The 19,527-nt window shown below is 41.4% G+C and overlaps 1 protein-coding gene across 1 annotated transcript in view; it reads right to left on the minus strand.

Annotated features, from left to right (window-relative positions):
- hydin (HYDIN axonemal central pair apparatus protein) overlaps positions 1–19,527 on the minus strand; it is a 654,146-nt gene that overhangs the window by 187,908 nt on the left and 446,711 nt on the right. Inside the window, exons 41-43 of the mRNA XM_059651568.1 lie at positions 18,645–18,853; positions 10,469–10,597; positions 6,788–6,971 (exon numbers count right to left, since the gene is read on the minus strand). Of these exons, the coding sequence (XP_059507551.1) occupies positions 6,788–6,971; positions 10,469–10,597; positions 18,645–18,853 (522 nt within the window). The remainder of the gene's footprint in view (positions 1–6,787; positions 6,972–10,468; positions 10,598–18,644; positions 18,854–19,527) is intronic.

Genomic DNA, 19,527 nt, shown 5'->3' on the forward strand with positions numbered 1-19,527 from the left:
AGGTTTAAAGTTATGTCAGTATTTTTTGTAGGAATAAAGTATGTCTTGAATAAAGCCTATTAAAGCCTAAAGACCATTCAAATCACATCTGGAACACAGCACCATACATCTGCCTTTAAATAAATATAAAGGTTAGGGTCTAGGGTATCACCTTAGAATACTTTGGCCACAGAGAGGGGCTGTCAGTCTGATCTGGTCCATAATAATCCCCATCCTCAATGATGGAAGAGACCACATCAGTGCAAAAGATAAGGCTGAAGTACTCACTGCAATCTTCAGCCATAAGTGCAAAGTAGGTGATCTGTCAGCCTCCTCTAGTGGTCTTCAGCATTATAGTATTCAGCCAATTTGATTTACTTCACGTGGTATCAAGAAATGGTTGGAGGCACTGATGCTGCAAAGGTTATGGGCCCTGACAATATTCTAGCAATATTACTGAAGAGCTGTAATCCAGAATTTGTTGCTACCTAGCCAAACACTTCTAGTACAGTTACAATACTGGCATCTACCAGGCAAGGTAGAAAATGACCTAACTATGTCCTGTGCACAAAAAGAATGACAAATCCAACCTGGCCAGTTATCGGCCCATCAGTCTACTCTTGATCATCAGTAAAGTGACGGAAAGTGTCATCAACAGTCCTATCAAGCAGCACTTGCTCAGGGACAACTTGCTCAGTGATGCCTAGTTTGTACTCTGCCAGGGTCACACAGCCCCTGACCTTATCACAGACTTGGTTCAAACATGGACAAAAGAGCTAAATTCCAGAGCTGAGGTGAGAGTGTCAGCCTTGACATCAAGGCCACATTCGTTCACGTGTAGTATCAAGGAGCCCTAGCAAAACTGGGATTAATAGGCATGAAGGGGGAAAATGCTCCACTGGTTTGAATCACAGCTGGCAGATAGGAAGATAGTTCTGGTTGTGGTGGGCTCGTCATCTCAGCGCCAGCACATCTCTGCAGGAGTTCCTCAGGGTAGTGTGCTAAGCCCAACCACCTTCAGCTGCTTCATCAATGACCTTCCCTTTGTCATACAGTCAGAAATAAGGATGTTCCTCAATGATTGCACAAGGTGCGGCAGCTTTCACAATTACTCAGATACTTAAGCAATTCATGTCCGAATGCAGATGTGTATGATATCCAGATTGGACTGACAAGTGGCAAGTAACATTTGTGCCATACAAATGCCAGGCAACGACCATTTCCAATAAGAAAAAGTCTAATCACCACTGCTTGATATTCAATGGTGTTACCATCATTGAATCCTCCGCTATCAACATCCTAGGGATTACCATCAAACAGAAATTCAGCTGGGACTCATTACATGGTAACTACAAGAGCAGGTCAGAGGCAAGGAATACTGTGGTGAGTAACTCACCTCCTGACTCCCCAAACCCAGTCCAGAATCAACAAGGCATAAGTCAGGAGTGTGATGGATAACTCCCGACTTGCCTGGATGGGTGCAGCTCCAACAACACTCAAGAAGCTTGATATCAACCAAGACACAGCAGTCTAATGGATTGGCACTGTATCCCCAAGCATCTGCTCTCTTCATGACCAAAGCTCAGAAGCAGCAGTGTGTACTACCTAGAGGATGCACAGCAGAAATTCACCAAAGATCATTAGGCAGCAGCTTCCAAACCCATAACATTTCTATCTAGAAGGACAAAGGCAGCAGATACATGGGAAAAGCACCATCTACAAGTTCCCCTCTAAGCCACGCACCAACCTGACTTGGAAATACATCACCGTTTCTTCACGGTCACTGGGTCAAAATCCTGGAATTCCCTCCCAAAGGGCATTGAAAGTCAATCTACAGTGTGTGGACTGCAGTGGTTCAAGGAGGGCTCAAGTCCAGTTGAGTTTCTGGTCAATGGCAACCCCCAGGATGTTGATAATGGGGGATTCAGTGATGATAACACCATTGACTATCAAGGAGTGGTGATTAGGCTTTTTCTTATTGGAGATGGTCATTGTCTGGTGTTTGTACAGCATGAATGTTACTTGCCACTTGTCAGTCCAAGTCTGGAATATACAGGTCTTACTGTATTTGGGCATGAATTGCTTATGTATCTGAGTAGTTGTGAAAGCTGCAGAAACTTGTGCAATCATTGAGGAACATCCTTGTTTCTGACCCGATGATGGAGGGAAGGTCATTGATGAAGCAGCTGAAGATGGTTGGGCCAAGGGCACTACCCTGAGAAACTTTTGTAGAGATGTCCTGAAGATAAGATGACTGGCCTCCAACAACCAGAACTATCTCTCTATCTGTTAGCTGTGATTCAACCAGTAGAGAGTTTGCCCCCAATACCCTTTGATTTCAGTTTTGCTAGGGCTCTTTGATGCCACACTCTGCTGAATGCAGCTTTGCTATCAAGGGCTGTTGCTCACCACAGCTCTGGAATTCAGCTCTTTTGTCCATGTTCGAACCAAGGCTAGAATGAGGTCAAGAGCTGACTGGCACTCGTGAAATCAAACTGGGCATCACTGAGCAGGTTATTGCTGAACAGGTGCTGCTTGATAGCGCTGTTGACGACACCTTCCATCACTTTACAGATGATCGAGAGGAGACTGATGGGGTGGTAATTTGCTGACTTAGATTTGTTCTGCTTTTTATGTATAGAACATACCTGGGAAATTCTCCACATTGTCTGGTCAATACCAGTGTTGGAACTGTACTGGAAGGCTAAGGGAGCGGCAAGTTCTGCAGCACAAGTCTTCAGGACTATTGCTGGTATATTGTCAGGGCCTGTCGTATCCAGTGTTTCCAATTGTTTCTTGATATTACATGGAGTGAATCGTATTGGTTGAAGACTGGTATCTGTGATGCTGGACACCACTGGAGGAGGCCAAGATGGATTATCCAAACAGCACATCTGGCTGAAGATCACTGCGAGTGCATCAGTCTTATCTTTTGTACTGATGTGCTGGACTCTTCCATCACTAAGGGTGGAGATATTTGTGCAACCTCCTCCACCAGTGAGTTGTTTAATTGTCCACCATCATTTAAGCCTGGATGTGGCAGGACTGCAGAGCTTAGATATGATCCATTGGCTGTGGGTCACCAAGCTTTGTCTATCACTTGCTGCTTTTGCTTGTGCAAGTTGACATTTCATCTACAGGTATGCCTGGTGCTGCTCCAGGACATGCACTTCTGCACTCTCCATTGAACCAGGGTTGAGCCCCTGGCTTTTGAGTGGAGGAAGTGCCAGACCATGAGGTTACAGGTTGTGCTGGAGTACAGTTCTACTGTTGTTGATGGCCCACAGTGATTGATTTGCTAGATTTGTTCGAAGTCTGTCCCATTTAGCATAGTGACAGTGTCACACAACACGATTGAGGTTATTCACAATTTGAAGGCGGGATTTCATCTCCACAAGGACTGTGCGATGGTCGGTCTTACTGATACTATCATGGACAGATGCATCTGAAGCTGGCACATTGGTAAGGATGGGATCAAGTAAGTTTTTCCCTCTTGTTGGTTCCTTCACCACCTGTCACAGACCCAGTCTAGCAGTCACATCCTTTAGGCCCCGAACAACTCGATCTGTAGTACTGCTGCCGAGCCACTCTCACTGGCAGAGACTGAAATCCCCCACCCAGAGTATATTTTGCACCCTTGCCATCCTCAGTGCTTCCTCTAAGTGCTGTTCACATGGAGAAGTATCAATCCATCAGCTGAGGGAGAAGGGTACGTGGTAATCAGCAGGAGGTTTCCTTACTCATGTTTAATCTGAAGTCACAAGATTTCATGATGTCCAGAGTCAGTGTTGAGGACTCCCAACTCCCTCCAACTGCATACTGCTCTGTTGCCTCTGTCCTGCTGGTAGGACAAGACATATCCAGAGATGGTGATGGTGGTGTCTAGGACATTGTCTTTCAGGTATGATTCCATGCATGTGACTATATCATGGCTTTGATTGAATAGTTTTGAGACAGCTTTCCCAATTTTAGTATTAGCTCCCAAATGTTAGTAAGGAGGACTTTGCATGGCCGTTTCTGCCATTATCTTTTCTGGTAATCAGGTTGACATCGGGTGATCCGCCTGGTTTCATTTTTATGAGACTTTGTAGCGATTCGTGCAACTGGATGGCTTACTAGACCACTTAACAGGACAACTGAGAGTCAACCACATTGCTATGGGTCTGGGGTCACATGCAGTCACACAGATTTCATTCCCTGAACGGCAGTAGTGAACCAGATGGGTTCTTCCCGACAATTGACAATCCAACAGTCAGTAGACTCTTAGCTCCAGATTTTTTTATTGAATTCAACTTCCACCATCTGCCGTGGTGGGATTCAAACTCTGGTCCCCCAGAACATTAGCTGAATTTCTGGATTAATAGTTTAACGAATTCCACTAGGCCATTGCCTTCCCCCTTAATAAATCTCTGAGACCTTATATTCTACATCCCAGAGTGTCATCAGAAGCAGCTATGGAGATACCAGATTCACTAATGAACATCTTCCAAAGTTTTATAGATTTTAGAATGATTCCTGTGAATGAAAGGTGGCAATTATTAATATTCAAGAAGGAAGGGACTACAGAATTGTTAGTCTTACATTACTAGTAAGGAAACTACTAGAACATATCATAAAGAATAGGATGAATGGACACTAAAATAAAACAAAAAGCTGAAGATTCTGGATCTAAAACAAAATAGAATTTTCTGAAGAAGCTCAGCAGGTCTAGCAGTATCTATGGGGAGAAATCAGAGTTGACATTTCACGTCTAGTGGCCCTTTTTCAGGATAAATGAACACTTGGACAATAGATTGGGAACAGTCAGCATGGATCTGTAAGTGAGAAATTGTGTTTCATGAATCTGTTGATGTTACCAACACAATTGATAAAGGGTAATCAATGGACATACACTTAGATTTTCAGAAGGGTTTTGCCAGAGACCTCACAGGAATCTGGTTATTAAAATTAAACCACAAGGGATAGGAGGTAATTTACTGTCATGGATTAGCTAACAGGCAGGAAACAGAGAGTCGGAATAAATAGGTCACTCTCACATTGATAGGCTGTGACTGCAAGAATCAGTGCTTGTGCCCTAACTATTTACAATATATATCAATGAGCTGGATGTGAGGGCTACATGTCATACAGTTTTTTCAACTTTCTAGGTATTATTTGGAATGGCTGATATGTTTCACAACCCAATTCTGCCTGCCTTTTTCCTATAACCCTTAGTCTTTTTCCTAATTCACATTGGTATGAGGAATAGATGTTTGGGCTATTTCTTAAATGATAAAAGATGTGGAGGTGCTGCTGTCGGATTGGGGTGGACAAAGTCAGAAGTCACATGACACAAGGTTATAGTCCAACAAGTTTATTTAAAATCACAAGCTTTTGGACTGCTGCTCTTTCATCAGGAGCATTGGTCCTTTCCCACTTCAAAGGTACAGCGCTCTCAAAGCTTGTGATTTTAAATGAACCTGTTGGACTGTAGCCTGGTGTCATGTGACTTCTGACATGTTCAAAGGGCCATAGAAATCCTTATCAATAAACCACTGAAGTCAACAGAGATAGAGAAAGAAATGCTAATGTTGTAAGTGAATTTGAGTGCAGGAGTGGCAAAGGCTCTCTTCAGATGTGCAGACCTTGGTTAGATCAAACCTGCATATGCAGCTCTGGTCCCTTCTACCTTAAGAAAAATATTATTGCCATTGATGGATTAATTTCATGAAGGTTGGCACTGTCTACAAAGAAAAATTGTAGCAACTGGGCCTGTATTCGCTACAGTTTCAACAAATGAGATTATCTCATTTAAACCTACAAAATACTTAAAGGGATAGACAAGGTAGATGTGGGTAGTATGTTTCTAAATGGGAATCCAGAACTGGAGGTCGTAACTTCAAAATAAGGGAGAAACATTTGGGATGAAAAGTTTTTCTTAACTCAGAGGGTGGTGAATCTTTGGAATTCTGTACACCATACGGGTGTAGAAACACAGTAATTGAATATGTTTAAACTAAAGATTGAAAAACTTCTCAATGCCAATTAAGTAAAATGATATGTGCTTAATGTATAGGTAAAACACTGAAGTGGATGATCAGCTTTGACCATATTGATGGTGCAGCAGGCTTGATCGGCTGAATGGCCTGGGCCTGCTCCTATGTTTCTATGGATACAAGGGCAAGCAAGAGAGCTGTCTTGAGGTCTTTCATTTTCAATACTGATAGCAAGTAACTTGAGAGCTATAACACATCCATACCAATTGAAATGTTTTTCTCAGATATCAGCCATAGGTCAATGGCAGTACATTTGGTCCTGATTAACAATTGTAGGGTCAAATCCCACTCCAGAGAGGTCAGCCCATAATCCAAGCTAAAATTCCACTGCAGTACTAGCTTCAGTTTAGCAAAGATTTATGGAATTAAAATCCTTCATTCTCTTTTTCGGACCATCACAGCCGAGTTCCTAGTAGGGATGGATTCCCTGTTTGACAAAAATGCTGTTCATTCGGCATGAATTTGTTGGTGTCCTTCAGCAAGTCCAGAAGAGGGTAAGAGTGGAAAGTGGAAAAAATGCCTCTGTTGTGCAAGGTAAGCACTCCTATTAATGTTAGGATTAAAACATATTTTGGGGCCACATTTTATTATTTTGCATTAAAGCCATGACACTGCTGATATGCCAATGCAGGGTGTTTAAAATAGAAACTAAGACTTTCCCACTGTTTTTGTATGTATAATACTTTCCAGAAAAAGAATTCTGGTTGTTAAAATGAATATTCATTGATACTGTAAGTATTGCTGCAGGGCCATTTAGTACAACAGTCACATACCCTCTTCCTCCTGCTTGGCTTTCTCCTTGGCCTTCAGTGTTGTATATTCCTGGCTAAGGTTGATTAAATAGATGTGACGTCTATTGCTAATTGCTTTAAGTGCAGCTGTGAGAGTGTAGGCTTCATTGGGACTGTACACACTTTCCAATCCATCGAATATAATCCCTTGGCAACAGTCGTTCAACTATTACAGAAATCGGTGATAAAGAACAAGCCAAACAATGAGTTAAACATTGCAATAAAACCCATTTTAGTATTGATACTAGCAACTCCAAAGCAGCAATATGACATTATTGACAGCAAATTACTCATCCTATTCATAAACTCATAAGTGCCTTTGGTTTTTTTCATTAGATATAAAAAGCTCAACTGAAATATTATTGAATAAAGGGGGAATCAATTAATTCATGTAATACTGTATATTACTGGCATTAAATTGACACACTGCACTGGTATTAGGCATGATATTTGAGCTGAGATGTATAAAATTGACAGAAGAAAGCCAACACAAATTAAGTTATTTGCTTTAAATTAGGAACATGCAAATACAGGATTGTGGCTGGAATTTTAAATTAGTAAGGGGGATGAAAGTGGCAGAAATAACCCATACCCTAACATGAAAAAAAGTAAATAAATCTCAGGCAAATATAAAGGATAAGGCTGATATAAACAGTAAATACATGGCTGGGTTGGTGGTGGGGAAAGGGGGCAAAGGAGTGGATGCACAGTGGTAGAATTTAGTCCATGTAAAACTTTAACTTGCATCACACACATTTACATCAAATCACCAGAGGAAGGCAATGCCAATGGTTGCTACATGTACGGTATTCTCCACTGATATCATTCAGGAACACTGCACAGAGGGGAACATCTTGGCCATAGTGATCACAGTATAATGAAATTTAATATAAAGACTATGAAAGATGCCAATAAAACAAATTACAGGGTGATGGATTTGAAAAAGAGTAATTTTGAGGGAATAAGACTGGAACTAAAAATAATGAAAAATGACCAAGATATAGAACAATGGAGTTATTTTGAAAGGTGATCAATACAGTCCCAGCTAACTTTTACAAAATGAGATGTCTTGAACCAGTATAGAGAAAAGTTACTAAATGCAACTAAAATACAAGAAAAACATAAATTATGTAGACAACAATGAAGATACTGAAAGAAATCAAATCAATATCAGACTAAAATTTCAAAGTAAATCTTGGGTTTATTTCTTCCAGTAATGGAATTTTACATAGACACTTCTTAAATGCATCATTCAAATGCCTTGGATGTAAACAGACTCACATATTAGCCCATCCTTTTTCAGCACACAAACAATAGGGCTACATTGGACTGTGTGCTGTTGCACATGACGAACAATGCCATTTCATTCCACATGATTTCATGTGGTATATTGTTTTCCTTCGATGTCTATGCTAAAGCTCCGACATGGGTCAAATCCAAGGATTTTGTCTTAAGTGTAAAACAATGTCATTTTTGAAGCTCCCCACTAAATCAAATATGCCTGGGTATTTTTGCTTTCAGTCTTGAACGGATTCAAGAGAATTACTTTTTATATTTTCTTCCATAACAATTACATATCCCGATTCTAGCTTCCTTCAAGCTGATAATCTCGTTAATGCCTGACTATTTGTGACTAACAAGCAGAAAACATGCAATTATAATGCAGACTTGCCATTGCTGTATTTTAGTGTCAGTGTGCTGATGCAATGGCTTGGTGATCCATTGTAAACTATTAACATGGCTACTGTACACTGTACCATTGACTTTCATCTATCAAGATATTTAAAGTTTCTTAATGGCAAAATGTTGACACAGCTTCAATGTCTATCTTGGCTTTAATTGCTATTCTTGCTCAGAAATACAAGGTAGAATCTAATAGGGGCCCAAGTGCTGTGGGCTGTGGCAAGGTCAGTTGAGAAGTTTGGGACTGTCTCATTGCATTTTTCTGCACCAGCCAAATGGTGAGGCAAGTTTGTTGCAAGACTGCAGCAAGTTGACAATTAGGAGGATTATCGTTTGTTAAGTTCCTTGTTAACATTCAGTTACATACCTTACTGAACATGCCGAACAAGCTAGCTGTTGAGAATCCTTTACACGTAAATAAGAATCAGAGTGGGCTCAAAATGCAGAGGTCGATGGAGCAAAACCATCCTCTGCTATTTACATTAATAAAGTGGTGTTTGTTAAGTCAGTAGTAGCAGTTAATAGATAACACCATGTGGACCTGGAGGAACACAGCAGCCAGGCAGCGTCAGAGGATCAGGAAAGATAATATTTCGGGTCAGGACCCTTCTTCAGAAAAGGGGGAGGTTAGAGGGCTCTGAAATAAATAGAGAGGGGGGCATGGGCTGGGGGTGGTCGATGGGGTGATGATAGTGAGTGCAGGTAGGCATTGGTGGGGGTTGGCCAGTGAGGTGGGAGGAGTGGATAGGTGGGCGAGAAGATGGACAGGCAAAGGATGGAAGGGATGAGAGGGAAGGTTGGTCATGGGATGAGGTTGGGGGTGGGAGATTTTGAATTTAGTATAATCCACATTGAGACCATTGGGTTGTCGGCTCCCAAGGCAGAATATGAGGTGCTGCTCCCACCTCACTGACTAACTCCCACCACTGCCCACCTGCACTCACCTATCACCATCCCACCTATCTTTCATTTCACCTCCTTGACATGTCGGTCTCTCTCCCACCTATCAGCTACTCCCACCTCACTAACCAATCCCCACCATTTCCTAGTTTGCACATTCTCGCCGTGTCTGTGGGGGTTTCCTCCAGATGCTCCGGTTTCCTTGGGCAGTCCAAAGATGTGCAGGCTAGATGGTTTGGCCATACTAAATTGCCCATAGAATTCAGGGATGTGCAGATTAGGGGGGTTAATGAGGGATGGGTCCGGTCTGGACATGTTTGCCGGCAGGGCCTGTTTCCACACTGTAGGGAATCTTTGAAGAGTGTGTACCCGGCAATTTTGGCTTACCACTTCCTTGAAAAATCATTCAAGTTAGTGACCAGACTCCTTTATCTCAGACTTACAATCTTGAGAGTGGTGGGAGTTGGATACTGTAACAGAGATAGAGTGAGAGTGAGGTATTGGAAAGAAGATGGCACTTATGCTCATGGAGTGGTGAAGGTCACTGACTTCTTTTTAACATCACTGTGTACTCCTCCAGATGGCTGAGACTGCATTGGCATGGGTGCTAACCTCAGACCAGGCTAGTGTGATCAGGTATCTGGCATGACTGGTTTAGTGTGCAAGCATGTCATAGAATTAAGGTGCTAAACTCAATTCTCCAGCTTAATGGCAGACAGCTATAACAACATGGGAGGATTCAATTAAATTCAAATTCCTTGGCCTAAGAGAGCTAAAACAAAATCAGCTCAAGCCATCAGCCAGAGACTCCCCTATTGGAAAATAACAGAGTTTTGGACAATAACAGAATTTAGCTTTGCTGTGTAGTTGTCCCATGGTCAGAGAAACTAGCAACAGTCCATAACTGGAGATTAGTCACTGAAATTAATCATGAGAGATTATAAAACGTAACTGCACCCTTAAGTATTACTGCATTTGTTACAAGGAGGGAAGGAACTGGATGATCACTTTGTGGCATCCTATTATATGAAATTTGATACTGCAGATGCAGTAACATTCTTGTACAGCCCCATATTGTACCTGCAACCTCTCCGTTAGAAGTTCCACTATCACATCTTCTGGCAGTTGACAGCTCATTAAGTTTCCCTCTCCAATGATGCTTGTAGTGATGCTCATTGGCTGCTGCATTAGGGGACCAATTGCAGAGACCTAGAGATTTCAGAAAACACCTAAAATTACTTGTGATTAGAACAAAATATATTTCCTCATAAATGCTACAATGTTAACACTTAAAATCTTACCTTAAACGTTCTGATGTATTAGCTGGGTAACAGAAATAGAGTAGAAGCTAAAACTGGGAGTTAGAATTGTGAAATTTTTAAATGCACATTAGATACGAAGAAGAGTGTGTTTCGAATAATTTAAGCCAACATTATGCTGAAGCAAAAGAACCATTGCAAATCTTGATTTGTTAAGTCACAGACTAAATCAGATGTTCAATTTGTTATACGTAAATTTTGTCAGATGTTTAACTGAATTGAGTTTTTGATAATGTGACAAATGATTAATGAGGTTACTGGTTGATATAGCGTAAATGGACCTCCAAAAGATGTTTAAGGAAGTGTCACATAATAGACATGCTAGCAAAGGTAAAGACCATAGAAGGGAAAGTAGAAGTATATATATAAAAGTGGCTGATTGATAGGAAACAGAGGAGTAATGAACGTTTACTTTGCAGACTGGTGTATAGCGGGTTCTCTAGCAGTTTGTACTTACATCCCTGCTCTTCCTGATGTATTTTAAAGACATTTTATTCGTCTTGGGTGTGGCAAGTGTACAATTTCAAAATGTGAAGGTGACATGAAACTTGGAAGTGTTTGAAAAATGAGCACATTGATAGATTTTAAGAGGATGGAATGGGTGGACATATGGCAAATGAGTTTCATCAAGACAAATGTGAAGTGGTATATTGTGGTCGAAAGGATGAGGCGATGCATCAACTTTTGTATTGTGCCCTTTGTTTGAGAGACCTTGGGATACTATGTGCACAAATCATGGAAATTGGCATGGCAACTTGACAAAATGTGATTTGATTTGATTTATTATTGTCACATGTACCAAGATATAGTGACAAGCTTCGTTTTATGTGCTAACCAGCCAAATCATACCTTCAGGGTAATAGAACAGAATGCAGAATGTGGTGTTAAAGGAGGCTTTTTAAAAAGGTGTATAGGGACACAAAAGCAAGGAAGTTCTTTTGAAACTTTAAAATATTCTGATTTAGCCTCAATTGGGGTTTTGTGTACACATCAAGGCACATTATTTAGGAAGGATGACTGGGCCTTAGACAGCAGACAAACTTTATCAGCATGTGTCTTTTACCAGAAAGTTGAGAGGAAATTTGATTAAAACGTTCAAAATCGTGATAGTTTAGACACAATAGTTAACGAGAAACAATTTCTGTTTGTAGAAAGGTTGAGAACCAGACAATGGTGATTGGCAAAAGAAGCACTGTCTCATGAGGAAAAACCATTTAAGCCAGCAAATATTTGGGATCTGGACTGCACAGGCTGAAAGGCTGGTAGAGGGAGATTTAATTGCGGCTTTCAAGGGAAAGTGATCAGTGTTTTTGAGGAAGCTCAAAGGAAAGCTTTATAGGGAAAGGGCAGTACAGCAGACTTGGCTAAAATGCTCTTGCAAAGCTGATATAGACATGATATCACTTTCTAACCTGTAACCATTCTGTGACTCCGCACTTCATTTTAACAGCCCAATAAAATTTTTTTTAACAATCTGAAGAATTGCATTCTTATGTTCGGACCTTGACGTGGCCTAACAAACATTAAACTGGTTATTTTTAGTGATGCCACACAAGCCAGATGGCTCTGTCTGTTCTGAAGAAGGATCACTGGACTCAAAACGTTAACTCTATTTTCTCAGATGCTGCCAGATGTGCTGAGGTTCTTCAGCAATTTCTCTTTTTTGTTCCAGATTTCTGTCACCTGCAATCCTTTAATTTTTTTGAGAGTTTTCTAAACCAACTGATTTCATAATTATGACAATACTGCGCCTTTAAGAGACGTGCTCTGTCCTGTTTCTCTTCAACAGGGACATTGTTACAGTGGTGTCAAAATGTCTCCCTCGGATTGGCAGTTGGTAAACAGCTTTGAGTTCTCCTTTGGTGCTTCTTTCTTAACCAAGATGAAAGAACCATGAGTGGGAGGGGTCAGGCTCATACAGACTCAAAAGGAAAGCTTTGCTTTCAATTAGTTTTTTGCTGATTGCTGGAACTGAAAGATTGAGTTCTCTGTTTCCAGAGTGAAGTCTTAAACAGCAAGGCTTACTTTTAAAAATCAAAAGGAGTAGATTATTTCTTTTGGTGTTACTTTTTGCTGGACTGGAGAGAAGCAGCATGTGAGAATAAAAACGTTGAAACTGAATTGCTTTTGCCAAGGGTGTGCTTATGGGATGCTACCTACATTGGAACTGTTGATGCTTAGTGGTTAAATAACACATCATCTTGTTGAGTATTTGAATAAAATTATGTCAATTCTTCTCTTTGTTGTATATTAAATGTGTTGTAAGAATAAATTGTGTTGTGATTAAAGTCTAGTGGTGGTATTATCAAATCATGTCTGGGACACAGCACCTTACACTTACTTTTAATCAAAACATAAAAATTGGGGTCTAGGCTATTTCCATAATATACTTTGAGGGGGTCTAGTCCGGTCCATAATAATATTTCAAATTGATGAAATGGGTAACGTTTTCCTTTGCCTTGTAAGCTAAGGAAATAGAACAAAGGGATGCGGGAAGCACTTCAGCTGCTGAAATGCTCGGCTGAGTTTTATGCCCCTTTGGGGACAGTCTGCGAGGTGGGAAGGCTGGTAAAAAGGTCCAGAAAGGCAGCAATTGTGATTGTTACCTACTTGCCGACATTTAATATTGTTAGTGGTGGGAAAGATGCTAGATAGCCCACTTATTCGGAACCCAATAGAGACATTTAATTTTCTGCTGATATTTTATGAGATGCTGAAGAGTCAGAGTTAGTGTTTTGAATCCCGTAATTCTTCTTCAGAACACACTAAACTATCTGGCATGTATTGTGTTACTTAAAATAACTAGTATTATGTTCCTTAGGCCTCCTAATGGTGAAAACTTAAGAACACAATTGTCCAAATTGTTAAATTGAGTAGACTGCCAGATAAATCGTGGCAGGTTCGTGGGGACTACCAGAGGGGCAGCTCCTTCCAAGTACTCATTACCTAAAGCCTATCTGCAGCCACACCATTCTCCCCACACATCTGCACCTAACCTTCTTGAGCTCTATTTAACACCAAATAGGTAGACCAACAGGTGCTGCTGGGTACTCTGGTTACCAACTCTTCTGCCAATGAAAACTGTTTCTCCTTGTGTATTCAACCATGATCAATTCATTTTCGAAAACCTCTACTCAAACTTTCCTGAAAAATGTCATTCAAGAAGTTGGGCCTGTTTTTGTGCAGTTAATGAATTCATCCTACATAATTCTATGTTGTAGCCTCTTTCCAGTTGGCAGGGTTTGTGACTCTTGGAAATTCCAGCCTCCAAGAGTTTTCAAAAACAAATCCTGTTAAATGAGATCATGCACTCTCCTCAGAAACTTTTACTTTATCCTATGTCATTGGCTATTAAAATCATATGTGGGTGCACTGGAGGAGTGTGAGAGATTTTAAAATTATTTCTCACCTGTCCTGAGCTAACTCCAGTGGAATTAAAATGCCCACAAAGGTTAAATGAATATGTTCAAAAATATTGAAAAAAAGGATTGATGATGGTCGATATGGATTTGAGCAATGCTCTTGTAAAAGTTCACATTTGACTCTAAAGATGACCTATGGCATCAAGCTGTGTAAAAAAAACTTGTTCAGCGGTAGGAAACAAAGTGTAACCTTTGATGGGTTTTACTGACATTAGAAAGCTGCTTGCAGTGGGATTCTGCGGGACTCAGTAATAGTCCCCAGTTTTTTAGACCCAAATGTAAGGCCATGATCAAGGCTTTTGCAGATGACACAAAAATTGAGTGCATTTGATTTGATTTTATTGTCATGTATACCAAAATACGGTGAATTGCTTTGTTACAAGCGGTACAGGCAGATCACAGCAAGCAAAGGATGTACGAATCAAAAAGACTTTGAGGCATACAGGTTATATTGCCGGCTACATTATTTGAGGCTACAGTCCATTCAACAGTCTGATAACAGCCAGAAAGAACCTGTTCCTGAACCTGCTTCTGCATGTGTTCAAGCTTCTGTATTTTCTGCCTGATGGCAGAGGTTGTAGGGGGTCATCACCGGTGGGCGATAGGCCTTTGATGATGATGGCCGGCCTTTCTGCGGCAGTGAGCCGTGTAAATGGAGTCCACGGATGGAAGGTTGGCTTCTGTGATAGTCTGGGCTGTGCGCACCACCTTGTGTAGTTTCTTACAGTCTTGGGCAGAGCAGTTGGCATACCAGGCCATTATGCACCCGAACAGTATGCTTTCAATAGTGCATCTGTAGAATTTGGTTAGGGACCTTGTGGACACGCCAAATTTCCTGTGCTGCCTGAGGAAGAAGAGGCGGTATTGTGCCTTCTTGGATGTCACATCTATGTGGGAAATCCAGGACAGATTGCCGGTTATCACCACTCCAAGGAACCTGATGCTCTTCATTCTCTCAGCCTCAGTTCCTATGATGTAGATGGGGGCATATTCTCTTCCTTTCTTTCTAAAGTTGGTGATTAGTTCTTTAGTTTTGTCAACACTGAGAGACAAGATTGCTTTCATTGCACCATATCACCTTCTGTATTTTGACTTGTCATTGTTAGATATCAGTCCCACTACGGTGGTGTCGTCAGGGAACTTGTAGATGGTGTTTGTGCAGAATTTGGCAACACAGTTGTAAGTGTACAGGGAATACAGTAGGGACCTGAGGATGCATCCTTTGGCGGCTCCAGTGTTGGGTGTTATTGTGGAGGAGGTGTGGTTACCTATCCTCACTGACTGTGGCCTATGGGTCAGAAAGCTAAGGATCTAGCTGCAGAGGCCCGAGCCAAGACCAGGGTCATACAGTTTTCAGATCAGCCTGGAAGGGATAATGGTGTTGAAGGCGGAGGTGTAGTCAATGAGCAGGAGTCTGACATAGGGTGTTTGTGTTGTCCAGATGTTCCAGGGATGAGTGCAGGGCGAGGGATATGGCATCCTCTGGGGGCCTGTTACGTTGATAGGCAAACTGTAGGGGATCAAGGTAGGTTGGGAGACTAGAGGTGATCCATGACCATCCTCTCAAGATAACTGAAGTCAGAGCTATTGGGCAATAAGGCATACTGCATGTGTTTCCTTGGGTACAGAGATGATGGTGGTCTTTTTGAAGCCGGTGGGGACTTCGGCTTGTAGAATGGGGATGAAGTAGGAGTTGAAGATGTCTGTGAATACCTCTGCCAGTTGGTCCACACAGGATCTGAGTGCTCAGCCAGGGACATCTTCCATGCCCGTTGCTTTCCTTGGGATGACTCCCAGGGAGACTGATTTGACTTCTGAAGCGGTGACAGAGGGAACAGGTGTGTCTGTGGCTGCTGGGGCAGGCTTTTCCATGTCGGTGATATCCTGCTCCAACTGACCGTAAAAAGGTTTGAGCATTTCAGGGAGGGATGTGTCATTGTCTGCTATCTTACAATGTTTCAGTTTGTATCCCATAATGTTGTTTAGGCCTGGTTGATGACAAGAGAATCTATGGACTATGGGATGATATCATTGGCAAAAAGGTGGCAAATGGAATTCAATCCACAGAAATGTGAAGTGATGTAGTCGGGGATGTCAAACAAGGTAAAGGAATACATAATTAGAGGGAACACTCTACAACTCACAAGAAGCATACCTTATTCGTCAGGAAATGCCATAGGGGAAACTGATGGGATTAAAACCAAATAAGTCCCCAGGGTTTAATGGCCTGCATCCCAGAGTACTTAAGGAAGTGGCCCTGGAAATAGTGGATGCATTGATGATTGTTTTCCTGCATTCTGTATACTCTGGAACAGACCATGGACTGGAGGGTAGGTAAAATAGTCCCCCTCTTTAAAAAGGGAGGGAGACAGAAAATGGGGAATTATAGACTGTTTAGCCTGACATCATGGTGGGGAAAATGCTGGAGTCAATCATTAAGGATGTAATAACTGAGCATTTGGAAAATTGTGACAGAATCTGTCCCAGTCAGCATGGATTCACCAAAGAGAAATGATGCTTGACAAATCTTCTGCAATTTTTGAAGATGGTGCCCACTAGAGTGGACAAAGGTAAATCAGTAGATGTTGTGTACCTAGAATTCCAAAAGGCTTTAGACAATGTTCCACAATGGTAAGGAAAATTGAAGCTCATGATATCGGATGTAATGTAGAGAAATGGTTGGCAGTCAAGAAGCAGAAAGTTGCGATGAACAGGTCCTATTCAGAAGTGGCAGGCAGTGATGAGTAGGGTGCCACAGGGTTCTGTGCTGGGGCCCCAGATATTCAGAGGACGAGAATTTGAATGCAACATCTACAAATTTGCAGATGACACTAAGCTGCGTGGCAGTGATTGCAAAATCAGGAAGGCAGATTATTATCTGAATGGTGGCAGTTTAGGAAAAGGTGAGGGTGCAACAAGACCTGGGTATCATAGTGGAACAGTCACTGAAAGTTGGCATGCAGATGCAGCAGGCAGTGAAGAAAGCCAATGGTATGCTCTCCATCACAGCGAAAGGAATTGAGTATCGGAGTAGGGATGTCCTTGTGTGGTTATACCAGGTTATACAGGGCCTTGGTGAGGCCACACCTTGAGTACGGTGTGCAGTTTGGTCTCCTAGTCTAAGGAAGGACATTCTTGCTATTGATGGAGTCCAGTGAAAGATCGCCAAACTGATTCCCAGGATGGCAGGACTGACATATGAGAAAAGACTGGATTGACTGGGCTTGTACGCACTGGAATTTAAAAGAATGAGAGGGAGATCTCAGAACCATATAAAATCCTGATGGGGCCGAACAGATTAGATGCAGGAAGAATGTTCCTGATGTTGGTGAAGTCCTGAACTAGGGGTCACAAACTAAGAATAAGGGGTGAGCCATTCAGGACTGAGATGACAAAGAAATTCTTCACTCAGTTGTGAATCTGTGTAATTCTCTCCCACAGGAAGTTGTTGGGGCCAGTCCGTTAGATATATTCAAGAAGGAGCTAAATGTGGCCCTTACTACTAAAGGGATCAAGAGGTATAAGGAGACAGCAAGAATGGGATACTGAGATTGCATGATCAGCCATGATTGTATTGAATGGTGGTTCAAGCTCAAAGGGCTCAATGGTCTACTCCTGCATGTATTTCTATGTTCCTATACTATCCAATATGAGACGTTATTCTGCAATTGGGCAGAATTTGCTGAATAATCTTGTGTGCAAAGAGTTCTGCTGACAACCAGTTGAGGATTGGTAGTTGAGCCCACAGTATGATACACTTCTGCATTTGGAAACTACATGTACTAACGTGCTTACAGGTCCTATTCTTTGCAGACAAAAGGAACGTGTATTCAAACTATGTCCGTTTCAATTCAATAAAATAGGGAACAACCATTCCCTGCTTCATTTCTCAGGATAATACCTTGATGAATCAGCATCCACCCGCCTGGTTCAAAGCTTAAACACAATTTGGCAGTGAACTGTCAGTCACCACCTAACTGGTGCATTCTCCATTGCTATGCCTCTACCAGTCAGAACACACCTGGCAGCTGATCAGCACTTTTCTCTCGCGGTATAAATCTTATTTTCCCTTAACTTTGATATTTCTAACAATTTGTCCTGATGAGTGCAAGATGAAAATTTTTGGCAAAATGCATTTTTTCAGAATATTCACTTTTACTGTAATGTTAAAGATAAAGTTGCATTTATTCTATGCATTTCACCATATGGCTACTCTCTCATCAGATGTGGTGTTTTAACCTGAAAATCACCACTCCTCAGATAAGGGAAGAGGTTGAGAAGTAGAGTCCTTCATGAAAACCTCAGCCAGTGTAGAATTGAACCTATGATGTTGGCATCATTCTGCATCATAAACCAGCCTTCCAGCAAACTGAGCAAGCCAATCACAATTTTAATGTGAATATATCAATTAATTAAAATGATAAGCTGATTCAGCTTCTGATTACTCTAATGAGGTAAGAGCATTAAAGCAAATATTTTATACCAAGTTTCTTTATATCAATGCCAGTACTCTACCTGTGAAGTTAACACTTCATTTTGTTGTTTCTGGATAATATGACTTGACTTTAGTGTGTTCATGCTGCTTTTACGATGAATTATTGTTGATAAATGTGGAGGTTTGAACTCAGAGGTAGGGGTGCCTTCAGGTGTTGGCTTAGTTGTTCCTTCAACAGTTGTACCTCCAATTCCAACTGATGAATATCGCGTGATTGCACTCTGTGACACTGAAATAATAAATGATCACATTTGAAAGCAAGGAGACATCTCAAAACTTGCATGCCACAGACAAATACTCCTGTTTGCCTTCCATAAGAAGTGAAGCTGACTTTGTAGTTTTTTGGATGCGAAACTACACACAACACCACAGTCCATAAATTTGCTTCCTCATGAGGAACAATCTGAATCTGCTCCCACAGTTCTCTGTGGCAGAATTCCTAACACTCAAGTCTCTAGTCCTAGACATGAGGGGAAGCGTCCTCTCAGCATTTACCATATCAAGCCTCTTAAGAATCATGTACATTTCAATGAGATCACCTCTTACTCTTCTAAATTCCAGTCAGTAGGGTCCCTAATTACAACTTCTTTTGCCAAATCCTGCGTTTTAAAATTAACTATGTCTCTTCATTTTAATGAATATTTCTATCATACTAGAATTCTTTCATGAGAAAGAAAAGTCACACTAACTGACAGTCAAGATTTATTGAATCAAATGGCAAAGAACCTATTCACTATTTGGGCAGTACGGTGGCTCAATGGTTAGTGTTGTTGCCTCACAGTGCCAAGGGCACAGGTTCAATTCCAGCCTTCAGGTTCAGTGTGTGTGGAATTTGCACATTCTCCCCATGTCTGTAAGAGTTTCCTCTGTTCTTCCAATATCCTCCCACAATCCAAAGATGTG

The sequence above is a fragment of the Stegostoma tigrinum genome, chromosome 16 (genome assembly GCF_030684315.1).
Source record: "Stegostoma tigrinum isolate sSteTig4 chromosome 16, sSteTig4.hap1, whole genome shotgun sequence".
NCBI classification, from domain to species: Eukaryota; Metazoa; Chordata; class Chondrichthyes; order Orectolobiformes; family Stegostomatidae; genus Stegostoma; species Stegostoma tigrinum.